Source organism: Erinaceus europaeus, chromosome 13 (genome assembly GCF_950295315.1).
Source record: "Erinaceus europaeus chromosome 13, mEriEur2.1, whole genome shotgun sequence".
In the NCBI taxonomy this organism is placed as follows: Eukaryota; Metazoa; Chordata; class Mammalia; order Eulipotyphla; family Erinaceidae; genus Erinaceus; species Erinaceus europaeus.
Window position 1 is genome coordinate 82183533 of NC_080174.1, and position 27841 is coordinate 82211373.

A 27841-nucleotide genomic window follows, 5' to 3' on the forward strand; every position below is an offset into this window, starting at 1 on the left:
CAACAGAGAATGCTGGCATTTGTTACCAAAATGGGGTTTAGTAGGAAATACTGTATCAGTCCAGCGGGGATTTAAAGTGTCTTCTGGATTCCTATTTGGGTTTCCAAAGCCACAGCGGCTTGAGGCTTGAGGGGCGCGGTGCATGCTGGATTTTGTAGTTCCAGCTTCAGAGGCGCTGGAGCGGCGCCGAATGTCATGCTGGGAGTTGAAGTCTCATTGTTGAACAGGAACTCAGGCTGGCACCATGTGATTTGTCTACCAGATGACACTGTCTCTAGGGGGCATTTTCTCTTGTTTCTGCACTGATCACTTGGAGACTTAGGGTCCTGGGGTGGTGAGCGGGTGCCGAAAAAGGATGGACAAATGCAAGCGGGTTAGGGGACTCCCGAGAGGCGGACTCAGTGCCCCGGAAGTGACTGACCTCCTGGCTTTGCAGGGAGCTGGTTCCTCTTGCTACGGCGGCCGAAGGGGCTCCAAGTGTCTGTGGCTTCAGCATTGACGGCGGACAGTCTGTTGCGGCTGTGCGATCTGCACCTTTTTTTTTTTTTTTTTTTTGGAGATTGCTGCTGGAGCTGGAACCTGCGTGGGTGGCTCCTGCACAGCTGTTACGCTCCTCCAGATCTGTCTCGGGCAGGGGTCCGCTAGAGGCGACCAGGAGGCAGGAGAAGGTTGGAATGGAATGTGGCTGCTCGCCAAATGACCAGGTTTCTTGGTGGTGGTGGTGGCGGTGGGTTGTCTCCTACCTTCAGAGGAGCCCCTGTGGACGCCTCTGCACGAGCTGTCACATCTCTCACGTGTCCTTGCTGGTGCCATTTGTCTTCTGACCCTTCGCCCCGTGCAGGGCTCCAAAGATGATCTAAACCGTAAGCCTCCCCGTGGACAGCTGCGCCTAGTGGCTCTTCATGGGCGTTCAAGGCACGACCTTTTGCTCCTTAGCGATTGCATCCTTTTAACTTCTTCCTTAGAGCCCCCTTCATCCCTCCCCCTAAAAAAAAAAAAATCGGATCTCAATCTTCTCATACCTTCTGATATACCTTTCTTCCTTCTTCCCTCCCTTCTTTCCTTCCTTCCTTCCTTCCTTCTTTCCTTCCTTCTTTCCTTTCTTTCCTTTCTTTCTGCCTGTGTTAACTCTCTAGACTCTAAGGCACTCGCCTGATGATCTTAATGCTTTTCCATCGAACTGCGACTGTCCAGACTCTTCGGTTCTGGTGCACTTTGAGTTTTGTCATCTTCTTCCTGATCTGAATATGGGAGCTTTCAGGGATTAGCCGAGCAGGACTGCTCAATGGATTTATATATCTTAAGATTTCTTTTGCTTATGTATTTGTTTTGTATTGATCTTTTTCCCATGGGGGGTGGTTTACTGCTATTTTGTAGCTAGAGTAGAACAATATCTCAGCTAACAGCTCTTTGTATCGAATTTACTTAGATAGGACTCCTCACCTCCACCCCATTCCTACCTGGAATATATGTCCCCAGTGGAATTTTTTTGCAATGATTTTTATTTTTGTGTCAGTTAATAGACACAAAGGAATGCCCTTTCCGTTTGGTTGCGTGTACTTTGTAATTAGATCACGAGTTACTGAAAGTACCCAGAGGGATAGGAAGGGAAGACTTTGAATGGTATTGTCTATGTTTATTTCAACTTGCAAGTAAATGGATACAAGGAAGAGTTACTAATTAATTCAGTAAGCTGATGCCATATCAATTCAATGATCAGTTCACCCACTGTACAATTTTGAGAACAGTTTAAAGTTATTAAGTGGCCAACACAAAGCATTGTAGAGTTTTATAAAAATGGGTTAAAAGCCATTTCACTGATGCTTTTCTGTAAAATGGAATGCAGAGAATACTGAAAAAACATTTCTGTAATTTTGTAATTATGAGGTATCTATACATTTGGTAAAACAAGATTGTATGATATTTTTGTATTTACTGGCTTTCTGGTGGCTGTACAACTGAAATAAGTTTGCTGCTTTTTGATAATTGCACTGTAGAAATTCGTTAAGGTGTGCACTTAACCAGGTGCACCACCGCCTGGCCTCTGCACTGTAGAAATCCAAACATTAGGATTATCATTTTTTCAAGCAGTCAGGTATAACCTAAGTAAGCCAGTGAAATTCAAATCCTAAAACTTGTACCCTGCCAGAATGGAATTATTCCTTATCACTGAAATTATTTCAGCAGTGTTTAAGAGTTGGAGATGTTTCAGAATTAATTAATTTGTGGAATTTATTACAGATTAATGATAAGAGGCTAGCAACTATTCAAACTTAAAAATATTTTATTCCTTTTTGTTGCCCTTATTGTTTTATTGTCATAGTTATTATTGTTGTAGTTATTGATGTCCTTGTTGGATAGGACAGAGAGAAATGGAAGGAGGGGAAGACAGAGAGGAGGAGAGAAAGACAGACAGTTGCAGACCTACTTCATTGCTCGTGAGGTGACTTCCCTGCAGGTTGGGAGCCCGGGGCAAGTACCTTATGCTGGTCCATGCGCTTTATGCCAAGTGCCCTTAACCTGCTGCACTACTGCCTGACTCCCTAAACTATTCAAACTTTTAATATTTTTCTGAAGTTTTATTCAGTAGGCATTTGTTGAATAATTCTTAAGATTTAGCTAGATCATGAAATATCAGAACAGTTATTTAAAGCATTCTCTCATCTTCATTCTTAGCTCTGTATTACAGTATTATTGCATCTAATTAATATAACTTAGTCAGCTATTGTGCATTATTTATATTTGTCAGATGAAGAAACTGAAGCTTAAAGAGTTTTAAGTAATTTTGTTGAGTTTCTTTTTTTGCCTCCAGGGTTATCGCTGGGGCTCAGTGCCTGCAGTACGAATCCACTGCCCCTGGAGGCTATTTTTTTTCCCTTTTGTTGCTGTTGTTCATCGTTGCTGTTATTATTGTTTTTATTGCTGTCGTTGTTGTTGGATAGGACAGAGAGAGGAGGGGAAGACATGAGGAGAGAAAAATAGACACCTGCAGACCTGCTTCACCACTTGTGAAGTGACTCCCCTGCAGGTGGGGAGCTGGGGGCTCGAACTGGGATCCTTACGCCGGTCCTTGCGCTTTGCGCCATGTCCGCTTAACCTGCTGTGCTATGGCTCCACCCCCTGTTGAGTTCTTTTTGACTCTTCTCACTGTACCAGAGCTACAAAGACTTGTTCTCTACCCTGGAAGATATTACGTAGCAGACACTATACCAGGTGTTAGGGTTATAAGAATCAACAAAAGAGGGAGCCGGGCGGTAGCGCAGCGGATTAAGCGCAGGTGGCACAAAGCACAAGGACCGGCGTAAGGATCCCCGAGCCCCCGGCTCCCCATCTGCAGAGTAGTCACTGCACAGGCAGTGAAGCAGGTCTGCAGGTGTCTATCTTTCTCTCCCCCCTCTGTCTTCCCCATCTTTCTCAATTTCTCTCTGTCCTATCCAACAACAATGACAACAATAATATTAACATCAGCAACGATAGACAACAAAAGGCAACAAAAGGAAAAAAAATGACCTCCAAGAGCAGTGGATTCGTAGTGCAGGCACTGAGCACCAGCGATAACCCTATAGGCAAAAACAAACAAACAAAAACCCAAAAAGAATTAACAAAAGAGACAAATTTCCTGCACTTAAGGAGCTTATTCTAGCTCCCTTAGAATGTAGGAGTTTTAAACTATTCTGCTTCAAGAAGCAGAAAAAAAAATTAACTGATATGTAATAGATTTTGTATCTTGGGAGGTTAACTTTGAAAGGAGTGATAAATAGGCAAGATTTATGAAGATGAGATTTGGTCTAGAAATGAAGTAGTGAGTAGAAATTTGATGTGTAGAAATACGAAAAAAAAAAGTATTTCTAGCCTGATTGATATAAACAAAAATTTCAAGATTGAATTGTAGGGGAGAAAGAGGGACAGGATAATTACAGGTAGGTAAGTGCTCTCCTTTTTGTGTTGAGCTTCTTGGCGCATGGTAGGTACACAGTGCTGGCTAAATTTGAAACACATGTTTAGATGAATGAAGCTTTGCTTAGGCGGGAGTCAGTGAGGGATTAGACAGATCTGATACTAGTGGAGTATGAATGGGAGGAAGAGGTTACTTTGATTGCTATAGATGAAAAACTGGTGGATCCTGGTAATTACTGAATGTGCACTGGGTGGCTGGTAGCTAAAGGCTCAGGAAATATAGATTACCAGTGTGAACTGAGTGAGCCTGGTAAATTGTAGACTTACCTTTATCACCAAATCATGATTTTTTAAAATCATTTTTTTGTATTTTTCTCTTTTGTTGCCCTAGTTTTTCATTGTTGTTGTAGTTATTATTGTTGTTGTTATTGATGTCATCGTTGTTAGATAGGACAGAGAGAAATGGAGAGAGATGGGGAAGACAGAGAGGGGGAGAGAAAGAGAGACACCTGCAGACCTGCTTCACCGCCTGTGAAGCGACTCCCCTGCAGGTGGGGAGCCGGGGGCTCCAAACCGGATCCTTACTCCGCCCGTCCTTGCGCTTTGCGCGCCACCTGCGCTTAACATGGTGCGCTACCGCTGGACTCCCATTTTTAAATCATTTTATTGAGGAAATGTTGATTTACAGGTTGTTGTTACAGGGGACAGTTCTGGTTCTCCCCAAGACTGGTATTTGCACACTTCACCCTCCACCATTAGACTAAAGACTGGAGCCTCTCCTTTAGCTCTTAAGACCTGCCAAATCATGAACAGCATTTTTAAGTTTAAGTAATTATTCGTTGAATCACTAAGAATGCAAAAATATTGCCAGTTAGGTAACGATTGTCAACTGTGATATCTACTTGGTTTCAGATTTAAAAATGTAAAAACGTGCGATCCAGCACTGATGAAATAGCATCTCTTTCTGATGGCTGGTGAACCTTAAAACCACTTTTACGGAGACTATAAATTTGTGACTTTTGATATACATTCAACCAGTTAGCATTTATTTATTAACTAGACCTTCTTCTAGGCCACAGTGATAAAGTGGTGAGAAGATACAGTCTTTACCTTATACCAGGAAAGCAGACATAAATCAGATATTCCCTCAGAGAAATTTAAAGTCACAGCTATTCTAAGTACGAGCATAAAGAACTTGGCTGTTGTATAGTGAAAAACTGATTGTGGAGGGGATAAGAGGCTGAGTGAGGAAAGGACGGGTTGGAGATGTTGTCTTGGACAGGTAGGTAGTGGAGATGAAAGTGGACAGTAGAGATCTTTAGGAAGTGGCCCCGAATGAAGGGTTTGGTTATGTGGAATGATGGAGAGGAAGCCATCGCGAGATTTTTGGCTTCGATAACTGAATGGACAGTTGTATAGTTCATTGAGAAAGGGAACGCTGTTAAGATGACCAGGCTTGGAGGAATATGATTTGTTTTCATCTGAATAAATTCTAGTTTCATTTAATTGTTATGAAAAAAAAGACATGGTTGACTTTTTTTTTCCTTTTGTTGCCCTTGTTGTTTTATGGTTGTTGTTATTGCAGTCATTGTTGTTGGGTAGGACAGAGAGAAATCAAGAGAGGAGGGGAAGACAGGAGGAGAGAAAGACAGACACCTGCAGACCTGCTTCACCACTTGTAAAGCGACCCCCTGCATGTGGGTAACTGGGGGCTTGAACCAGGATCCTTATGTCTGTCCTTGCGCTTGGCACCATGTGCGCTTAACCCACTGTGCTGCCACCTGGCCCTCATGAATTTGTTTTCTTCTTATTATTATTTTTTGTTTTACAAAATTACATGTCAACAGGTGTTTAAATACACACCATTCTCATCACCAGAGTTCTGAGTCTCCCCACTGCAAGCCACCGCAGTTCCCCTAAGGTTGTAGACATGAGCCAACCATCATCTCTACAACTATCTGTCCACATTCATACATTATTGCCCCCCCTTTCTTTTTCTGATTCAGTCCTCTCTTCCCCTCCAAGCCACTCATGACAACATGACTACCTCCATATGTCCTTATCCTTTTCCTTCTCTCTCTCTGGGTGCTGATGGAGCTGGAGTTCAGAGCCCTCTTATCCTCCTCCTAACACTTCTCCCCCGTTGGGAGTATGGATCAAGGTTGTTTTTGGGGAGCAGAAGGTAGAAGTTCCAGCGTCTGTAATTGCTTCTCCTCTGAGCATGGGTGTTGGCAGAAGGATTCATATCTCCAGCCTGGGAAACATGCCTTTCTAAACCCTTTCACGAAATCTAAAAGCAGAAGAGTAATAGTGCCTGTCATAGAGAGTTGTGAGGTTTAAATGAAATGGTATATATATAGATTAATGGAGTTCCTGCCACATAACTTGTGATGATGATTGTCGTGACATGGGGTCTGAAAGCATCTGAACTTCTGTGACAGCATTTACATTTTATAGTGTTTATAATTCAACCAGAGGAACATTTTGTTTGGTAGTCATATTTGGATTTGGAAAAAAAAATACTCCACTGAAGTAATTTGGCTTATTCACTATTGTCCAAGATGGATCAGCACATGACATCTTTCAAAGACTTTTCATCAGATATTTTCTTTAGTCTGCAGCTGTAGTAGGAAACTGATGATTTAGTGTATAGTCACTATGTTGGGATTACTTATTTATTTTTAGCCAAACTTCTAAACTTGAATTTGCTTTTGGTTTCCTTTGTCTTGAACAATTCTCTTTTTCCTTCTTCCTACTTTTTTTCTTCACTTGTTCTTTTAAAACATTGTTGTTTTTGAATAGTTTATGCCAGTTGCTTTGAAGAGTGCCTCACAAAAGCAATTTGTCTTTTTTTTTTTTCTTACAATTTCAGGTTAACTAGTACTTTTTTTTTTTTCTGGACTGTTTCATAGGAGATATCATAAACTTTCTATTTAATTACTTCAACAGTAACACAATAATTATCCCATTCTCTTGGGCTAGCCAAATTTCTATATTCTAAAAGTATATGGTGGGGAAAGGGAATGTAATGGTTATGCAAAAAAGACCTTTATGCCTGAGATTCCAAAATCCCCAGGTTCAATTTCAGGTGCTATCATAAACCATCGCTGAACAGCATGCTGGTAAAAAAACAAAACAACAATCCCCATCCCCAAAATGAACTTTTCCCTTTTGTGCTTTTATCTAAAGGGGTGGTTGAGATTGTGGACACTCTGTTTTCCAAAAATTGCTTTTTTCTATCTGGTAGTTTTAATAGCCTTTCATTATTCTAGTCTACACCCACCATTTTACTGATGGTTGATGAGTTTTTCCAGCCCTCTTAATACTGTACATAGACTTGCTGACTGCAAACTTTAAAGAAAAGCTACTCTTCTTTTTTTTTTTAGAAAGATCTTTTTTTTTTTAAATTTATTTTCCCTTTTGTTGCCCTTGTTGTTTAACATTGTTGTTGTTGTTGGATAGGACAGAGAGAAATGGAGAGAGGAGGGGAAGACAGAGAGGGGGAGAGAAAGACAGACACCTGCAGACCTGCTTCACCGCCTGTGAAGCGACTCCCCTGCAGGTGGGGAGCTGGGGGCTCGAACCGGGATCCTTACGCCGATCCTTGCGCTTTGCACCACCTGCGCTTAACCCGCTGTGCTACCGCCAGACTCCCTCTACTCTTCTTTTTTTTAAAAAAATATATTTATTTATTTATTACTGGATAGAGACCATGAGAAATTGAGAGGGGGGAGGTAGAGAGACACAGAGACACCTGCAGCCCTGCTTCACCACTCATGAAGCTTCCCCCTGCAAGTGGGGACCAGGGGCTTGAACCTGGGTCCTTGCACAATATTATGTATGTGTTTAACCAGGTGGGCCACTGTTGGTATGCATGAGACCCCTTCTGTTTCATTTGGTTTAAATCCCCCCTGCTTAACACTATTCTATTTACATAACCACTTCATTCTATTTATATAACCGCTGTTAACAAGCACCTCCCTCCAGGGCATTGGTTCAATCCCCACTGTTTCATGATATGTTTTTGCTCCACCCCCCCTCCTTGTCACACCCTGATCCTCTCCTTGTCACACTCTGATTGTCACCAGTCACTTTTCTCTCCACCCTCTCTATGTCACACCCTGTTTCCACCCTACTTGGCAAGTATATATAAAGACAGCATTGTGAGTTTTAGAGTACTTTACCTTGAGTTTAGCTTAGCTCGGCTTAGATTGTGCTGCGTCCTGCATGAATAAAGAGATACTGCCTACAGCTCAACTATGAGTCCCTGGTCGTCTGTTACCCGCCCGTGAAGCCAGCCTGGCAAAAACAAGCTAACCCGTCGAAAACGACATATGGCGCCTGAACAGGGACTGAAATAAGCCCTGAAACTTGGACCGGCATCAACGTGGGACCCTACCCACCCATCGTCCAGATAAGTAAACTTGGCTACCCATCCACCATGGGTTGCCTTTCTACTTATGAACAGGTTTGCCAAAGCCTCTACTGTTTCATCATGAGACAGTTAGTCTGTCTCTGGAACATTTTACTCTGGGCCACATTTTGGTTCCCTGACCGGGAACTTTGGTTTCTTATGACCGGGATCATAGAGCTTGGGAGATGCACGGAGATTTCTCCTTGGACTTTCTGGATTCCCTCTCCCATGTTTCCTGAGGAAAAGGACTACATTTTGCTCCAGGACACAGTTTGGTTCTTTATGACCGTGATCGTAGACCTTGGGATATGCATGGGGATTTCCCCTGGAACTTTCTGGACTTCTTCTCACATGTTTCCCATGGAGAAGGACTACTCTAATTTGAAGAGCATTCTCCAGTACCCTGGCAGTTCCCAAGTATGGAGACACGTGGTTAGTTCTACTCTCCTGATTGGATTCTTTCTTCGATGGGAAGACACTTTTAAAAATGGGTGCCTGGGGAGTCCGGCGGTAGCGCAGCGGGTTAAGCGCAGGTGGCGCTAAGCACAAGGACCAGCGGAAGGATCCTAGTTCGAGCCCCCGGCTCCCCACCTGCAGGAGAGTCACTTCACAGGCGTTGAAGCAGGTCTGCAGGTGTCTATCTTTCTCTCCCCCTCTCTGTCTTCCCCTCCTCTCTCCATTTCTCTCTGTCCTATCCAACAAAAATGACATCAATAATAACTACAACAATAAAAAACAACAAGGGCAACAAAAAGAATAAATAAATAAATAAAATTAAAAAAAAAAAAAAAAAAAAAAAAAGGGTGCCTGAAGCAATCCAGCAGGAACAGTCCGAAGCACCCTAAATGGAATTTCGAGGAGCTTTTTGAACTAGGTCGCCCTCCGGGGATTCTTAATCCTACATGGTGAGATCTTGATAATCTGGTTCAAGTTGCATTTCATAAGAGAATGATTTGAATGACTGAATTTTTGTTTGACATTGACTTAAAAAAAAATGCTGGACGCAGCCATGATTTCTAGAGACATCCAGAAACAATCCAAAAAATTGTTTTTTCCCTCCTTTGATTTCTCTTTTATGTCTTAACATGAATCTGAAACGTTTAATCCTAAAAACTGTATGAGTTATGGGTGGGGCAGATAGTGCAATGATTATGTTAAGTATTCTCATGCCTGAGGCTTTTAACCGTGGTTCTTCTGTTTACCTTTCCACATTTTATTGAGTTTAAACTGTTTTAACAACCTTGAAATGATACTAGAAAGGACTTCCAATTATAATGGAGTTATCAATTATAGTAAACTTCTAATCTGCTACAAGTTTTGTTTGACAAGTAAGTGAATTTCAGCTGTCAAGTCTTCACATGAAAAAGCATCTACTCAAATGGAATTCCCGGAAATCCATTTGGACCCCTGTTCTCTGACATCGCCCCCGGAAACCAATGATGTGACCTGGCACGACCTGAAGAAACAGATTCACAGACTCGAAAGCTCACTCTCTACAGAAAAGCAGAATTCTGGTGGCCGACATTCCCCATCAAGACAGACGTGCAGCGTTTCATCCTCCGGCATTTTCTTCTGTGGTCAGCTACTTTGGACTGACACCTCCATCGGACTTACTGGTACATGCTGCTGTGTTTCTCAAAGACTAACTTCAGCCAATTGCCTTGAGACTTTATAGACCATGTCCCCTCGCCTGCAGGCTCTGCCCCAGAGGCAGAAAACTCCCCCTCCTTATTAGGTTATGCCCACAGAGGCATGAAGAGCCCCAAGAGGCAAGAGATGCCCACAGAGGCAGGAAACGCCCAAGAGGCAAGAGATGCCCACAGAGGCAGGAATCGCCCTTTGAGGCAAGAGATGCCCCCAGAGGCATGAAGCACTCCCAGAGGCAAGAAATGCCCTTTCGCCTGCTAGGCCTTGCCCTTTGAGGCAAGAAAAGCTCCACTTGGCATCACACTGGTTATTGCTGCTCGCCTATTTTGTTTTCCATGTCATATGCCAGTTCTTTTGAAAACGCCTGTACAATATACATTTCTGTTCACTCCGCAATGGCCATTAGTTAAAAAGAAAGGGGGAATTGTTGGTATGCATGAGACCCCTTCTGTTTCATTTGGTTTAAATCCCCCCTGCTTAACACTATTCTATTTACATAACCACTTCATTCTATTTATATAACCGCTGTTAACAAGCACCTCCCTCCAGGGCATTGGTTCAATCCCCACTGTTTCATGATATGTTTTTGCTCCACCCCCCCTCCTTGTCACACCCTGATCCTCTCCTTGTCACACTCTGATTGTCACCAGTCACTTTTCTCTCCACCCTCTCTATGTCACACCCTGTTTCCACCCTACTTGGCAAGTATATATAAAGACAGCATTGTGAGTTTTAGAGTACTTTACCTTGAGTTTAGCTTAGCTCGGCTTAGATTGTGCTGCGTCCTGCATGAATAAAGAGATACTGCCTACAGCTCAACTATGAGTCCCTGGTCGTCTGTTACCCGCCCGTGAAGCCAGCCTGGCAAAAACAAGCTAACCCGTCGAAAACGACAGGCCACCACCTGGCCCCAAAGCTGCTCTTCTTAATGTCTGTTATTTATGTGTCAACTGTATCTCCGAAGATTCTTAAAAAAAAAAAAATCCAGTGTGTTATAATCTGCTACCACTATTCTCTGGGTAATAGAATCATCGCAGATCTGGTTAGTTCTTCAATTGGGTATCTTTCAAAAAAAATTTTTTTTAATCAATTTATTTATTTATTCCCTTTTGTTGCCCTTGTTGTTGTAGTTGTTGTTGTTGGATAGCACAGAGGAGAAAAATGGAGAGAGGAGGGAAAGACAGAGAGGGGGAGGGAAAGACAGACACCTGCAGACCTGCTTCACTGCTTGTGAGGCGACTTCCCTGCAGGTGGGGAGCTGGAGGCTCGAACCAGGATCCTTATGTGCACTTAACCCGCTGTGCCCGGCTCCCAATATTCTTTCTTTCTTTTTTTTTTTAATATTTATTTATTTATTTTCCCTTTGTTTTTGCCCTTGTTGTTTTATTGTTGTAGTCATTATTGTTGTTATTGATTGATGCCTTCGTCGTTGGATAGGACAGAGAGAAATGGAGAGAGGAGGGGGAGACAGGGAGAGAGAAAGATAAGACACCTGCAGACCTGCTTCACTGCTTGTGAAGCGACTCCCCTGCAGGTGGGGAGCCAGGGGCTTGAACCGAGACCCTTATGCCGGTCCTTGTGCTTTGCGCCACCTGCACTTAACCGCTGTGCTACCGCCCGACTCCCTCCCACTATTATTTCTATAATTCTATATTTATATATATTTGTCTATTTTTTTCCTATGGTCTTTCCTTCTCTTCCTTTCTTTTTTATTTATTTATTTATTTATTCCCTTTTGTTGCCCTTGTTTTATTGTGTAGTTATTATCATTGTTGTTATTGATGTCATCATTGTTGGATAGGACAGAGAGAAATGGAGAGAGGAGGGGAAGACAGAGAGGGGGAGAGAAAGACAGACACCTGCAGACCTGCTTCACCGCCTGTGAAGCGATTCCCCTGTAGGTGGGGAGCCGGGGGCTGGAACCAGAATCCTTACTCGGGTCCTTGGACTTTGTGCCATGTGTGCTTAACCTACTGCGCTACTGCCCGACTCCCCCTTCTCTTCCTTTCTACATCTCACCTGTTACTACTTCAGAATGTCTTCCTTCCTTTTTTCTCTCTTTTCTTTCTGGGTCCTGATGGAATTGGATGAACCTGGGTTCTTGCACATGGTAACATATATGTTCAACCAGGTGTTGCCCTACTTCTGTGACTTTTAAAGGAACACTCCCCTAGTTAACACACACACACTTAAAAAAATAAACCTTTAATTCAAACTGAAAACCACAGAGTTTATCTCCATGACCCCTCAGTTCTTATTTCTGTCTCTCTTTTCCTACAGAGATCATACTCATTCTCAGCTATCAATATATCTACGCATCTAGTTTCTCCTATAACATACATAGAGATCATTTCGGAATTGCAGTATTGATACTTCTTTTCCAACAACAGATTTACCAAGTAAGTATTTATTTGCTCTTTATGTCCTCGGACATATATCACACTAAAAATATATAGTCAAAGTTGGTGTTCAACGTTATTGAATTGCTTTTTCTGTGTGACTACATTATCAGTTTGAAATATAGTTAAGTTCCTACTAAACTACTTTTAAGACTTGTTAAAAAATATTTATTTATTCCCTTTTGTTGTCCTTGTATTATTGTTGTTGTTATTGATGTCGTCGTCGTTGGATAGGACAGAGAGAAATGGAGAGAGGAGGGGACGACAGGAAGGGGGAGAGAAAGATAGACACCCGCAGACCTGCTTCACCTCCTGTGAAGCGACTCCCTTGCAGGTGGGGAGCTGAGGGCTTCAACCGGTATCCTTACGCGGGTCCTTGTGCTTAGTGCCACTTTTACTTAACCCGCTGCACTACCGCCCGACTCCCTACTAAACTACTTTTAATAGACTCTTTGAAATTGATTATCTGTAAATCTAATATGTAGACATAATAATTTAAAACTTTATCATAATATAGTTATAGAGAACTGTAGAAAAGATCTATTCGCTAAGAAATGAATAATTTTATCTTTGTGAGCCATTAGTTAGGTGGGTAACTCTATTGTCTAAAATGGTATGCCAGCTAACATTAGAAATAATGAGAAAAATGAGGACTGCCAGTGGTGCACGTGGTAGAGCGCACCCATCACCACTGTGAGGCTCCAGCTCCAGCTCCTCATGGCCACCTGCAGGGGGCGCTTCATGCGCAGTGCTGCAGGTGTCTCTAATCATTGTCTCTCCCACTCACCCTTCACCCGTTCGTTCTCTCACCTTCTTTCAAAAAAATAAAAAAGGAGAGGAAAAAAAAAAGGCCACTGGCAGCAGTGGAGTCATCTCACAAGCATCCACCAAGCTCTAGTGATAACCCTGGTACTACCCCCCACCCCCCCAAAAAAAGTAAGGATGAGAAAAATGATGCCAAACAATTCCATTTGTGCACCGAGACAATTGTGTTTGTGCACACTTCAAACAATGCTGTCTTTGTGATTCATGATACAGTCCAAGCATTAACCTCGAACGAGAGGCAGAATTATCGAGAGTACTTGAACTCATTTCTAAGAAATATGGGTAGCATTTTCCTTTCCTTACACCGAGAGCAGAAAGGTTTATGTTCTATATATTTTTTGTCCTTCTTCTTTGTATTTTTAGAATGACAGTTGTGACTCTGTGTTCTGTGACTTTATCGTGTGTGAATATTCTTATTGGGAAGGGGGAGCCATTTCTCTTAATACAACATCTGTATTTCTATTGTAAGGCATTTAGTTAGATGGTTATAACACAAGAATATCCAGTCAAGGATTCCGTGTCAATGACTGGTTATAAATACCTTGCTTTTTAGAATGCCAGGTGGTGATGTCAGTGACAAGACAGCTCATGTGGCTAGTAAAAGCACTTGCTTTGTCATGGGTACAACCTAGGTTTGTGCCCATCCTACACTCCCTGGAGGAAGCTTTGTTTCTGTAGCGGCTTTGTTTTTGTCTCTGTTTGTCTCTTTCTTTCTGTCTGAAAACATAGCCCTGCGGTGGTGAAGCCTCAGTGACTACAAAATAGAAAAGAAAGCAAAACAACCCCACCACCACCAACAAAAGAAAAACCAACAAAAGAAAACAATTAAGGTAGAAACAGGCCTGATGGCTCATTGTGTTTCCATAGTGTCTTTTATTATTATTATCATTATCTTAAAATTTATTTTCCCTTTTGTTGCCCTTGTTTTTATTGTTGTTGTGGTTATTATTGTTGTTGTTATTGATGTCATCATTGTTGGATAGGACAGAGAGAAATGGAGAGAGGAGGGGAAGACAGAGAGGGGGAGAGAAAGACAGACACCTGCAGACCTGCTTCACCGCCTGTGAAGCGACTCCCCTGCAGGTGGGGAGCCGGGGGCTCGAACCAGGAACTTAAGCTGGTCCTCGCACTTTGCGCCATGTGTGCTTAACCTGCTGCACTACTGCCTGACTCCCTATATTTTATTTTTTAAAAAGTTTTTTTTATCTTTATTTATTTATTGGATAGAGACAGCCAGAAAGTGAGAGAAAGGGGAAATAGAAAGGGAGAGAGACAGAGAGATACTTGCAGCCCTGCTTCACTACTTGTGAAGCTTTCCTCCTGCAGGTGGGGACTGGGGGCTTGAACCTGGATCCTTGTGCACTCAACCATGTGCACTTAACCAGATGCGCCACCACCCAGCCCCCATAGTGTCTTTTAAAATTTTTATTTATTTTCATGAGAGAGACCAGAGCACTACTCAGTTCTGGCATATATGGTGTGGTTGGGGGTTGAACCATGGACTTCTGGAGCCTCAGGCATCTAAGTCTGATGGGCTGTCACTGTACTGTCAGTTCCCTAGACAATTAATTAGGGACAGTTTGTGGGTATGTCAGGTAAATTGAATCAATTGTAAGGTGGAGGGTAGACTTGGGTTTTGAATGGTGAACTTAATGTAGTGTGTCCACATCTGTTTTTTTAATGACACACACCTGAAACTTACATAGTAAAATCATGCAGTGCTACTTTAATGAAAAATTAAAAAAAAAGATATTTATGCAAGCAAAGAAAAAAAAAGGAGCAGGAATGACAGGCCAATCAATATATTGAAAGGCATTCAAGGTCGGACAAGAGATTGTTATTTGTTACAAAAATAAAAAAAATGCAAGCAGGTAGAAGTTATGGTAAGTGGAAAGCTTAGAGCAGACCTCACAGTTCATTTTATTTGATAGTAGAGCTGAATGTACATTAAGATTTCTAAATCAATATCTAATATTTCACTTTGGGCAGAATGTCATTCAGAGAAGATGCCCAAAGCATACGCAAATCCTGTAGTGGTCTTATCGGTTGTTCTGTGTGGCTAAGACATAGCCTATGGAGCAAGAGCCTGAAGTCCTGCCTGTCACGAGCTTTTACTTGACTTTAAATCCTCAATGGATAAAACATCCTCTCTATTGCCAGATGGGAGAGGCCGACTCCCTTCACCTGCCCTTCAAGGACATTGATTTGAGCACCCTTTACATTTATCAGATTATAATTTACTGACTGTCTAAGTGCGTGGTTATGGTTAGAAAAGTGACTTTCTAAAGATGACACCTGGGTCTCAACTGATGATTTTCATATCATTTGCTGTGACTCTGTCTTCCACAAGAACTCCACTTAGCCCTCACTCTGTTCTTGCATACCATTAACAATCACTTTGGAGAAAAACCTCATCTGGTAGTTTTAGCTGTTTTTACTGAGATGCTCTTTAATATTGTTATATTTTAACTAAAAATGGATTCCCTAGAATGTAAAATGGAAATGGTAAATATTATTTATTATTATTATTTAATTTTATTAATGGCTTCCTACTTATTTACAAAGTTATAAGATCGTAGGGGTATAATTCTGAACTGTTCCCACCACCAGAATTCTGTGTCCCCATTCCCTCCATTGGGAGCTACAAGAAGTTCTCCTAAGGTTGCAGAAATGGGTTAACTATTATTTCTACAACTATCTGCCTATATTCATAGATATTTCCAGAAATGGTAAATGTTCAAATTTGTTAAAATACACATGAATAAAGAAAGTCTACTTGAAGGTCTGGGCAGTGGGACGCACAGGATCGAGTTCCCTGATGCCCACCAGAAGTGTCACAAGTGGTGAAACACAGTAGCTGCTGGTGTCTCTCTTTCTCTTTCCCTCTCTTACCTTTCCTTTCAGTTTATCTCTGTCTCTGTCAAAGAAAAAGCAAAGTAGCTGCCAGGAACTGTGGCTTCATCATGTGGATTCATCACCCAGTCCCAGCAGTCATCTTGGTGGCAATAAAAAGTAAAGAAAGAAGGAAGGAAGGAAAGGAGGGAGGAAGTCTGCTTGGAAAAGGAAGTGTTAATTTCTCTTTCTTTCTTTCTCTTTTTTTTTTTTCCCCCTCCAAATCACTTGAAGTGTTTATTTCTTTATGAAGTTTTAGGATGTAAGTGCTTTCGACAGAGTTTTTGGAAATTGTGAAGGATGTTATTTTGATGGCTTTCCAGATGGAGACATTTCCAACTACTCTGTGTGAAATGAGTAAGAGTCTTGGCCTATCAGTTTGACCATGGAGGCAGTCAAACTAGGCACTACAGGAGACTGAAATACCCTGGATAGGAGGTAAATCAGAATTCGATTTTATTCACGATATAGATGAATGTGCTTTAATCTGTGCAGCTTTTAAAAACTCAGGATTTGGGCGTCAGGCGGTAGCGCAACAGGTTAAGAGCACATGGCGCAAAGTGCAAGGACCAGCATAAGGATCTCAGTTTGAGCCCCCTGTTCCTCACCTGCAGGGGGGGAGGGTCACTTCACAGGCGGTAAAACTGTCCCCCTCTATCTTTCTTTCTGTCCCCCTCTCTGTCTTTCCCTCTCTTTTGATTTTTCTCTGTGCTATCCAACAATAACGACAACAACAATAATAACAACAACAATAAACAACAAGGATGACAAAGGGGGAAAAAATGGCCTCCAGGAGCAGTGGATTCATATTGCAGGCACCGAGCCCCAGCGATAATCTTGGAGGGGAAAGAAATACCCAGAAAGTTTGGGAGTGCTTTTGGAGAAGGAATTTCTCAATGAGGATAGTTTAGAATTCAAGAGATAAACTATTAGTCTTTTTTTTTTTTTAATTTTAATTCTATTTATTTATTTGATAGAGTCAGGAAGAGGGGAGATGGGGAGAGAGACAGAGAGACACCTGCAACACTGCTTCACTACTTGCAAAGCTTTCCCCCTGCAGGTGGGGACCAGGGGCTCGAACCTGGGTCCTTGCACACTGTAACATGTGCTTATCCAGGTGTGCCACCACTCGGCCCCAAAACTAATACTCTTAAAATTCATTAGTGGCGGACTGGGGAGACAGTATAATGATTATGTAAAGAGTTTTATGCCCAAGGCTCTGAGTGTCCAGGTTCAGTCTCCAGCACCACCATATGCCAGAGCTAAGTAGTGTTCTGGTCTCTCTCTGTATTTTTTTCTCTTTTATTATTAATAAAGTATTAAAAAACTTCACTAGTGTTTATTTTACACATTTAAAAAATTTATAATCTTTAGTTATATATTGGATAGAGACAGCCAGAATCAAGAGGGGAAGAGGATGATAAAGAGGGAGAGAGACAGAGACACCTGCAGACCTGCTTCACCACTATTTTACTCATTTGTAAAGTTAAACTAAAAGTTGTTTTGTTTTTTTTGTTTTGGTTTGTCTTGCTTTTCCTATGCTTATTTCACACACATGTGAAGAAACTATCTTAATTGACTAAATGAACTGAAGTATTAATTTTGTTCTTCTTCCTTTTCCCAAATCTTAGTATATTTATTTTAAGGAGAAGTGAAAATTATGACTGAAGGAGGGCTATCTTCACAATTATTTTATCCAGCCAGTGCTGTTCAGGGGAACTTGATTGAGGAAGTTATATGTTCTGCATGGCTAGCTTAATCTAATGTTCTTAGGGACCAGAAGAGTTGCTTATCTAAAAAAAGAAAAAGTATTGCATTTTTCTGTTTCTTAAAGACAGCTGGGGAATTTCGTAAAGTGTATGCTCAACCAGGTGCGCCACCACCTGGGCCCAGCTGGGGAATTTTGTAACAGAATGTCTCCTCTGTAGATTTCTTGTTGAGCACTGTTAGTTGTTCAGTTATGAACTTTATGAAATGCATTTCAAATGTTATTTTATTTATTTATATATATTTATTTTATATATAAAAAGGAAACACTGACAAAACCATAGGTGAAGAGGGGTATAGCTCCACACAGTTCCCACCAGATCTCCATATGCCATCCCCTCCCCTGATGGCTTTCCTATTCTTTATCCCTCTGGGAGTATGGACCCAAGGTCATTGTGGGATGCAGAAGGTGGGAAGGCCTGGCTTCTGTAATTGCTTCCCTGCTGAACCATGGGCATTGACAGGTCGATCCATACTCCCAGCCTATCTCTCTCTTTCCCTAGTGAGGCAGGGTTCTGGGGAATAGGAGCTCCAGGACACATTGGCACGATTGTCTGTCCAGGGAAGTCTGGTTGGCTTCATGGTAGCATCTGGAACCTGGTGGCTGAAAAGAGAGTTAACATACAAAGCCAAACAAATTGTTGACTAATCATGAACCTAAAGGATGGAATAGTGCAGATGAAGAGTTGGGGGCGGGGTTGTCTCCGTTTTATAAATAGCTAGTAGGCATATTTTAGTTATATTTCAAAGGGTCTGTGGCTATACTAGTTTTTTCTTTTCTTTTCTTTTCTTTATTTCCCCCTCTGTGCCTGAAGTCTGATATGCAGGTGGATCCAAGTTCCTGTCTGGGGAGATGATGTCATGGCTGGAAAAAGGACCAGAAAGCTGGATCAGGGAAGAGAGTAGCTCCCAAACATGGGAAAGGTATATAAATATTGTTGACTGTAAACCCCATCGATTTGATGTGATCTGGGGCCCATATTCAGCTTAGGAGCCTATGTGATCTCTGCATCCCTGTAGATCTGAGCTCACATTCTGTGGTCATGAGTAGGAACGTTCTAAGTTGCCCCAATATTAGGAGATGTTCCATCTTCCTCAGGTGGAACATAGAGTATGTTGTCCAGCCTTCCTTCGGAAGATGGAACATTCTCTACCGTTGTTGATCCAAGTTGAGGGCAAGGTCCTATGGAGGCCCACGAAGGGGTCTATTGTGTTGTTCCTGATAGAGATGACTGGTAACATTGAAGAGGGATTTATTTGAGGTCTAGGTCTATCATGTCTGTTTGGGAATCTCAGGACTCCCTGAATAGGGCCCCAGCTGATGGGGTGGCCTGATGGTGACTAAAGAGACACTGTTAAAGTATGTCAGTCTCTTGCCCTTATTCAGCTTTTGCAGTCCTTGCTTTGATAAGGTTAGCTTTGGAGTGAGTGAGGGAAGTGTAATAGGAAGTAGGTTAGGAGGGTATCTATGCCTAGGTAAACACTATTTCATTAGGAACTTTATACTTACTGCAGACTATTGTGTACTTTTGCTTTCAGGTATGTATTTTGGCCTAATTTATGGATACATGTGAACATATGCTCTATCTCACAGGACCTGGTCTATATTCTAGGTTTTGGGACTTTGTTAGGAAGTGAACCACCTGTAATGGAATTAGAGAATACTATGAAAGGAAAGGTCTCACCCAAGTAATGAGGCTGAAGGGTTGTCATTCCATGCCTGACGTCTCTGGACACAGTCTGAAGTGAAGCATGCTGAGGTGGTACTCGTTGCATTGATTAGGTTGGGATTGGCGGATGCAATATCATTTTGTATGAATTGAGAGAAGCATGCAGGAAAGTGTGCCCCACCCTAGAGGTTCCAGGACTGGGGGAAATATAGGCTCTATAGTGGAAATGTGAGGTTCCTGCTGTCTTAGGGTTTAAGAAGGCAATAGATAGTTATTGTTATAATCACATTGTTTGGCAGTTGGGTTAACTTTGAAATATCCCTTTGTTAGGATTTGCTGTATCATCCACAACATCACCATAACTTATGCCCTTTGACATTATTTGTATATAGCTGTGCCACCAGTTGCTTCTGTTCTTCCTGGTTTAAGCTTTTAAGAGAGTCAAAATATCAAAGACTCAGCCTATGGTCTATACATTAAAAAGTTTGAGACATTCAATCAGTTTTTCTCCTCTCATATTAATTAAATAGTGATTTATATGACTACAAATTAATAGGAGTGTACATGTGGCCTGGGAGATGGCGCAGTGGATAAAGCATTGGATTCTCAACCATGAGGCCCTTCCTGAGTTCGATCCCCGGCAGCACATGTGCCAGAGTGATGTCTGGTTCTTTCTCTCCTCCTATCTCTCTCATGAATAAATAAATAAATTCTTTAAAAAATTAATAGGAGTGTACATAAACAGCATTCCCACCACCAAAAGACTGTGTCCCCCCATCCCCTCCACCCCCTCTCCCTTCCCTCCCCATGAAGCCGAACGTCCACCCTCACCCTCAACGCATTCTTTTACTTTGGTGCCCTACTCCAAATTCAGTCAAATCCTGCTCTGAATTTCTTTTTTCTGTCCTTTCTCAGTTTCTGTTGATGAGTGGGATCATCCCATACTCGTCTTTATCTTTCTGACTTAGCTCACTTAACATAATTCCTTCTAGCTCCATCCAAGATGGATCAGCGAAGGTGGGTTCATTGTTTCTAATAGCTGAGTAGTATTCCACTGTGTATATAGACCACAACTTTCTCAGCCACTCATCTGTTGTTGGGCACCTGGGTTGCTTCCAGGTTTTAGCTATTACGATTTGTGCTGCTATGAACATAGGTGTGCACTATTTATTTATTTTTGGTTAGAGACAGAGGTTGAGGTGAGGGGGAGATAAGAGAGTGAGAGAGACAGAAAGTCACCTGCAGCCCTGCTTCACCACTTGTGAAGCTTTCCCCCTGCAGGTGGGGATAGGGGCTTGAACCTGAGTCCTTGTGGACTGTAATGTGAGCACTTAACCAGGTGTGTCACCACCACCAATGCATTTATTTTTATTCTAAATTAAGAGGACATTTTTCTGTGATAAATTTGTAAATAGAAAACTTGTAGATTTCTTTTTCTGCCTCCAGGGTTATTGCTGGGGTTCGGTGCCCGCAGTACAAATACACTACTCCTGGAGGCCATTTTCTCCATTTTGTTGCCCTTGCTGTTATTGTTGTCATTATTATTGTTATTGTTGCCATTGCTGAAATGGAGAGAGGAGAGAAGACAGAGAGGGGGAGAGAAAGATAGACACCTGCAGACTTGCTTCACCACCTGTGAAGTGACCTCCCTGTAGGTGGGAAGCCGGTGACCTGAACCGAGATCCTTATGCCGGTCCTTGTGCTTTGTGCCATGTGCACTTAACCCACTGTGCTACTGGCTGGCCCCCCAAAATTTGTAACTTTAAGGGCCTTTTATTTATTTTTTAAAATTTTCAGTACCAGGTGCATGTACAGTACTGCTGAGTAGACTTCCTGGCTTATTTATTTATTTTAAAAAATTTATTTATTCCCTTTTGTTGCCCTTGTTATTTTATTGATGCAGTTATTATTGTTGTTGTTATTGATGTCATCGTTGTTGGATAGGATAGAGAGAAATGGAGAGAGGAGGGGAAGACAGAGAGGGGGAGAGAAAGACAGACACCTGCAGACCTGCTTCACCGCCTGTGAAGCGACTCCCCTGCAGGTGGCTAACTGGGACACTTATGTAGGTCCTGGTGCTTTGCGTCACGTGATGCGCTACTGCCCACTCCTGCTGGCTCAATTATTTATTCTATAATCTTAGAGAAGAGATAGCAAAGAGATAGATAGAGAGAGAGAGAGAGAGAGAGAGAGAGAAATGTACCGTTTCACCCACCATCCATACAATTCTGCTGGTCCTGTCTGTGGTGCTCCAGTGTGGAACCAGGAGTCAAACCCAGGGTTCCCTCCCCCACACAGTAAAATGGGCATTCTATTTGCTCAGCTATTTCTCCACCTCTAAACTTTCCATTTTTTTTTCCCACCAGGACTTTTTCTTGTTTTCTTTCAACTTCAGTTAGAAATGGACAGGGGGGGGGGGGGGAGAGAGAGACGGAGGAGAGACACCACTCCTCTATTCATGGATCTTCCCATGGTGCTATGTAAGATCTTTCCATGTGGTTCCCAGGACTTGAACTAGGGTCCTTGAGCATGGCAAAATATGCATTCTAACTGGTGAGTTGTCTCCCAGCCCCATTAGTTCTGCTTTTCTTCCTCTCCTCTCCTCTCCTCTCCTCTCCTCTCCTCTCCTCTCCTCTCCTCTCCTCTCCTCTCCTCTCCTCTCCTCTCCTCTCCTCTCCTCTCCTCTCCTCTCCTCCCCTCTCTCTCCCCTCCCCTCCCCTCCCCCCTCCCCTCCCCTCCCCTCCCCTCCCCTCCCCTCCTTTCCCTCCCTCCCTTCCTCCCTCTCTCTCTGTTTCTTTCTTTCTTTCTTTCTTTCTTTCTTTCTTTCTTTCTTTCTTTCTTTCTTTCTTCTTTCCTTCTTTTCTTCTTCTTCTTCTTCTTCTTCCTTCTCCTCCTCCTCCTCCTCCTCTCCCTCCTCTTCTTTCAGTACTGCAGTTTTGAGATAGGGAAGAAACTATAGGAAATGCCTTAATTAAACACAAATAATTAGACTTTATGTGGAAGTAGAGACTGAATTACTTATGTCTCCGTTCAAAGACAGTAATTTTTGTCATCACTGGACTGCCAGTTCCAGGTTGACTCCCACACCCCACCCCCAGATAGATAAAGAAAAAGAGGAAAAGACTCCTCAGCACAAAAACTCCCTTCATATGGTGGGGGCTGGACTTGAACCTGGGTCACATGCCTGACCCAGACACTTTATTATTATTATAGGATATCAAAGCACCTTCCTTAGTTACTAATAAAACAAATCTTAGGTGGTCTTGTGAGGTTCAGTGTTGAACTGTTACTAAATTGACTTGTTTATTGTGTTTAATTATGAGTGTCCAGGGAGGTAATTTACTGTGTGTGATAATTTTATTGTTATATTTTTGTATCCAATGATTTTAGAATTAAAGTTTTTACAGATGTATGATAGTCTGATCTGCCAAATGAGAAACTATTTTACTTATTTCCAGTTCATATATGTAATCATTTCAGCAATCTTACAAAGTATGGCATCATATGATATGTACTTATTACTTATTTCTCTAATTTTTTTTTCCTTTAAGTCAGTACAGAAGATTAAGTTCTATGGAAGAATGAAGTTAAGTGATGGATTTTTCTTTAGAATTTAAATATGGAGGCCACAGGAACAGATGAAGTTGACAAACTAAAAACTAAATTTATATCTGCTTGGAACAACATGAAATATAGTAAGTATCACGGTCTAAAAATTGTGTCAGTTCAAAGAAATATTTGATATGTATCATCTTGTTGAACAAAATCTTTCTGTAAGGTATGTGGATAAGAACGTTTTATGAGAGTCAGGGCCAAGCTGGCCAATTACAGTGCATGTGTACTTTCTCTGACCCATCATTATGTGGAAATACCCTCGGAGAAACACACCCAAATCTCATATAAGCTGTTACAGCAAGGGACAGAAGTTTAGGTCCAGGTGACAGAGATTTAGAGAAAACTTTCCCAAGGAGAAACGTCCTTCCATCCCACAACTAGTCATAATCTAGAAGAGACTGTTAAAATACAGAGCTTGAATCTGGAGAGCAGGGGGGCCGAATGAACCAGAATCCGGGTACCCTAATTCTGTCACAATTTTATGCCTACACATTTACAGTGGGAACTAGAAAATGGAGGCTGTAAATCAGTGGGAGTTGTAGCACAATCTCCCTGGTATCCAAAGCAACTTGAGAGAGAGACAGAGACAAAGAGACACCTGCAGCACTGCTTCACCACTTATGAAACTTATCCCCTGCAAGTGGGAGCTGGGGGCTTGAACCCTGGTCCTTGAGCATGGTTAAATGGGCACACTACTGCCCAGTCCCTAACGAGAAACCATTTAAAAGGTAGCAAGAGGCAAGAGGCAGGCAAAAAGTCACCCATTAAGGAGCTCCTATAAGACTGTTAGTTGACTTTTTTTTTTATAAGTATCTTTTTTTTTTTTGCCTCCAGGGTTATTGCTGGGGATCGGTGCTTGCACCATGAATCCACTGCTCCTAGAGGCTTTTTTTTCCCTTCCCCTTTTGTTGCCCTTGTTGTTTTATCATTGTTGTGGTTGTTATTGTTATTGATGTCATTGTTGTTGTCAGATAGGACAGAGAGAAATGGAGAGAGGAGGGGAAGACAGAGAGGGGGAGAGAAAGACAGACACCTGCAGACCTGCTTCACAGCCTATGAAGTGACCCCCTTGCAGGTGGGGAGCCGGGGACTCGAATCGAGACCATTATTTTGTTCTTTGTGCTTCACGTCATGTGCACTTAACCCGCTGTGCTACCACCCAACCCCCAGTTAGTTGACTTTTATGTCAGGAACTATATAAAGTCTGGAGATAGTGACATGAAATATTCCAACTTTTGAATGGAAAAGACATTCACCTCCCAAATACTCTGGCCACCTAGGTTATTAATCACATTTGAAGAAATTATAGAGTTTTTTTAGAAAGACATCAACTAAAGAGATTCACAGACATTAAACTAGTGTGTGTGCATGTATTTTTTTTTTTTCCCACCTTGTGTTTGGTGCTCTTGTGTGATGTTGGAGGCTTGAACTCTGGTCCTTGACTCTAAAATATATACACTCTGTTGGGTGAGCTGTATCTTTTTTTTAAATTTATTTTTTATTTAAGAAAGGATAAATTAACAAGACCATAGGGTAGGAGGGGTAGGTGAGCTGTATCTTAACTCCAGAATGTTATGTAGACAAGTTCCAGAGTATGAGACACATAGGTTCTTTTGAAATTTACAGTCTAATCAGAACATTTTATTTTTAGAAAAAGTTCTCATGTTTCCTTTTTTTTATTATTAATTCTTAGCTCTCATAATCAATATAATCCCTGTGACATTTGTTGAATAGCTTATTGGCCAAGTTTACTTACATATGTAGATATTTAATGACTTTTCATTTGTAAGTTGTAACATCATTTAATTTGTCTCTTGTTATAAATCTTTGCTGCTACAGACTGAGATTTAGGGATGTAAAGGGAGGAAAGCTAAGGAAAAGAATAAATATTTTCAAATATGAAGAATACTGATATATATGTATATATATGTATATAGTCTTTTCAGTATAAGAGGAACTTGTTCATAAGACTTTTTAACATTTCTGATTCTATGTTCCAGTCTGTGTTTTCCTATACCTTTATTATAGTTTTCATATCCTTTCTTTTAAGAGAGAGAGGAAAAAGAGACAGACAGAAGACACTGCAGCATCCCTGTCGTGTCCATAGATTTCTCCTGGTCCCACACAGTGTACTCTTATCCTAGGTCCTAACCTAGGACCTCATGCTCAGTAAAGTGTTGACTCAACTGTGTGAACCATTGTCTGACCCCACTTAGACTCCTTCTGTTTTGCTCTTTGCATAGTGTCTTTGCACAATACCAACAGCCAGGCCAGAGCTAGCGTACATTTCTCATGATGGTTTTATAAAGACAAAATGTGGTCAACTAACACTAAAGAAATCAGATTTGAAAAGTACGTTCTGTAGACTCATCACTTGGCACGTCAGTCAGCTTCATAACTGCCTTATGAGAAGTCTTGGGTCCTCTCTGCACCAGCTCCACGGAGTATTAGAGAAAGTTGTATGTACTAGGAGCTGTGAGGTCCTCCCAGCATAGGAAATTGAAGAGTGAGAATGAATATGGACCACATGGATAATGCTTGAACAGCACAAATTCATGCTTTTGTCAAAATGTGGGCCTTACACGATCTCAAAACTCTTGGCCTATAAAATAAACTCTTGGCTCATCAAATTCACATTTCTTTTTGAGGCAGGACTAGTAGCTGGGAAGAGAGGCTTGACAGAGCATCAAGGTTAGAAAGACACAGGAATTCTATCTTTTTTTTTTTTTAATTTTATTTATTTATTTATTCATGAGAAACATAGGAGAGAGAAAGAGCCAGACATCACTCCGGTACATGTGCTGCCGGGGATTGAACTCAGGACCTCATGCTTGAGAGTCCGATGCTTTATCCACTGCGTCACCTCCCGGACCACAGGAATTCTATCTTAAGGTTGTTTCTTTTTAATTAAAGTGATAGTTTTAAGTTAAATTCTTGGGGCTTGCTTTAGAAATGCTACCTTTGGTTGTTACTGTATTGGGGACCAGAAGCATTCCAGTATGGAGAGAAGGAAAACGGAAAAGCATCCATCCAAATGAAGAATGAATCACCATAGTATTCTTTCTAAGAGATGACGTCCGTTAAACAACTATCCTAGTTCCTAGTGAACAGTTAAGTTGTCAGTGAATCCTATGGTCCCACTGGTGATCAGATAAGAGAATCAGAGCCAAGGTGGGGGGAAAAAAAGGCTCAGAAGTGCATATTTAAACCAGAGGAAGTGGGATTTAGATTGGGCTGATAGTGGGGAAGACTTTTTTTTTTTGGGGGGGATAGTACTTTGGATAGAAGCATAAAGTAGGTAGGTGTTTAGCTTCACTGTGAGGGTGGGGGGTGGGAGGGGAAGGATACAGACCTTTGGTGGTAGGAAGGGTGTTTATATACAGAAATAAAAAATAAAAAAGAAGTGAAAAGTAGGAGAAAAGAAGATGACTATAAAAGTAATTTATATCACATTGTGGGAAGTTTTGAATATCTCTGAGAAATTTGTAATAAGTCTGCTAATGAGCAGTAGAAAGATGATTTTTGAGCCAGAGTTAGCTAATCATAGTTGAGCCACAGGGAGATGAATTTGGCAGGGATATGTGGCACATACTAGAGCAGGGAGAGACTGATGGCAGAAGAATCATTTTGGATAACACTGAAGTAATCCAAGTGGATCATAATGAAAGCCTAGTGTATTCGGCTTTCTATTTTTTCTTTTTTTATTACCAGTTTTGGAGACTTGCATCATATTAGTTATTAGATATTTATTTCTTTGTGTTACCTTCATTTAGGGAACACTTTTATAAAAAAAAATGCTCACTAAAATTTTTGAAACAGCTCTGTTAATTATAAAAGTTAGAAGCTGTTGGCTCCCAATTTCAGATTCTTTTTTATTTTTATTTTGTTGCTTTATTAGGGGAATAAAGATTTACAAGAGAGTTGTCACATGGGTATAATTTCTTAGTTCCCAGGCGTCTGCACTTAGTTCTTTCTCTACCACTGTGTGTTGGGTGTCCAGCCATGCCACCCTCCCCCCAAACCTTGGCATAACTGTTGCTTAGTATTTGACCTTTCTTTCGTTATTTCTTCAGTTCCACCTACAAGTGAGATCATTTGGTATTCATCTTCATCCTTCTTCTCGTGGTTCATTTAGCATGATTCCTTCAAGTTCTATCCAAGATTAGGCAAAGGAGAAGATTTCATTATTGCTTACAACTGAGTAGTATTTCACTGTGTATATATACCACAACTTTCTTAACCAGTCCTGTTGTTGGGCATCTGGGTTGTTACATGTTTGGACTATTACAAATAATGCAACATCAACAGAGGTGTACATAGATCTTTTCAGATAGGTTTTTTTTTTTGTTTTCTTAGATAGATCCCTAGAAGAGGCTCGCTGCCGGGTCAAGGGCAGATCCATTTCAGAACATAATAAGAACATCCTTCTAGAACTTTGGTGGTGGGAGAGGTGAGGATGTATAGCCTGTAACTTTAGGATTGTTGGATAGGACAGAGAGAAATGGAGAGAGGAGGGGAAGACAGAGGGGGAGAGAAAGACACCTGCAGACCTGCTTTACCGCCTGTGAAGCGACTCCTCTGCAGGTGGGGAGCCTGGGGCTCGAAACTGGATCCTTATGCCGGTCCTTGTGCTTTGCACCACACGTGCTTAACCCACTGCGCTGCCATCCGGCTCCCATTATTGTTACTTCTTATAGTCAGTTCTTTCTTATTAA

The 27841-nt window shown here is 41.7% G+C and overlaps 1 protein-coding gene across 4 annotated transcripts in view; it reads left to right on the forward strand.

The window, feature by feature from the left end:
* Positions 1 to 283: 283 nt before the first annotated feature.
* Positions 284 to 27841, forward strand: part of ATG4C (autophagy related 4C cysteine peptidase) — a 69691-nt gene continuing 42133 nt past the window's right edge. Inside the window, exons 1-3 of one of the 4 annotated variants that reach the window (XM_060206325.1) lie at positions 284 to 704; positions 12239 to 12357; positions 23063 to 23206. In XM_060206325.1, the coding sequence (XP_060062308.1) occupies positions 23131 to 23206 (76 nt within the window). In that variant the 5' untranslated portion in view covers positions 284 to 704; positions 12239 to 12357; positions 23063 to 23130. The remainder of the gene's footprint in view (positions 705 to 12238; positions 12358 to 23062; positions 23207 to 27841) is intronic. The other 3 variants (XM_060206324.1, XM_060206327.1, XM_060206326.1) reach the window with 3 other exon arrangements.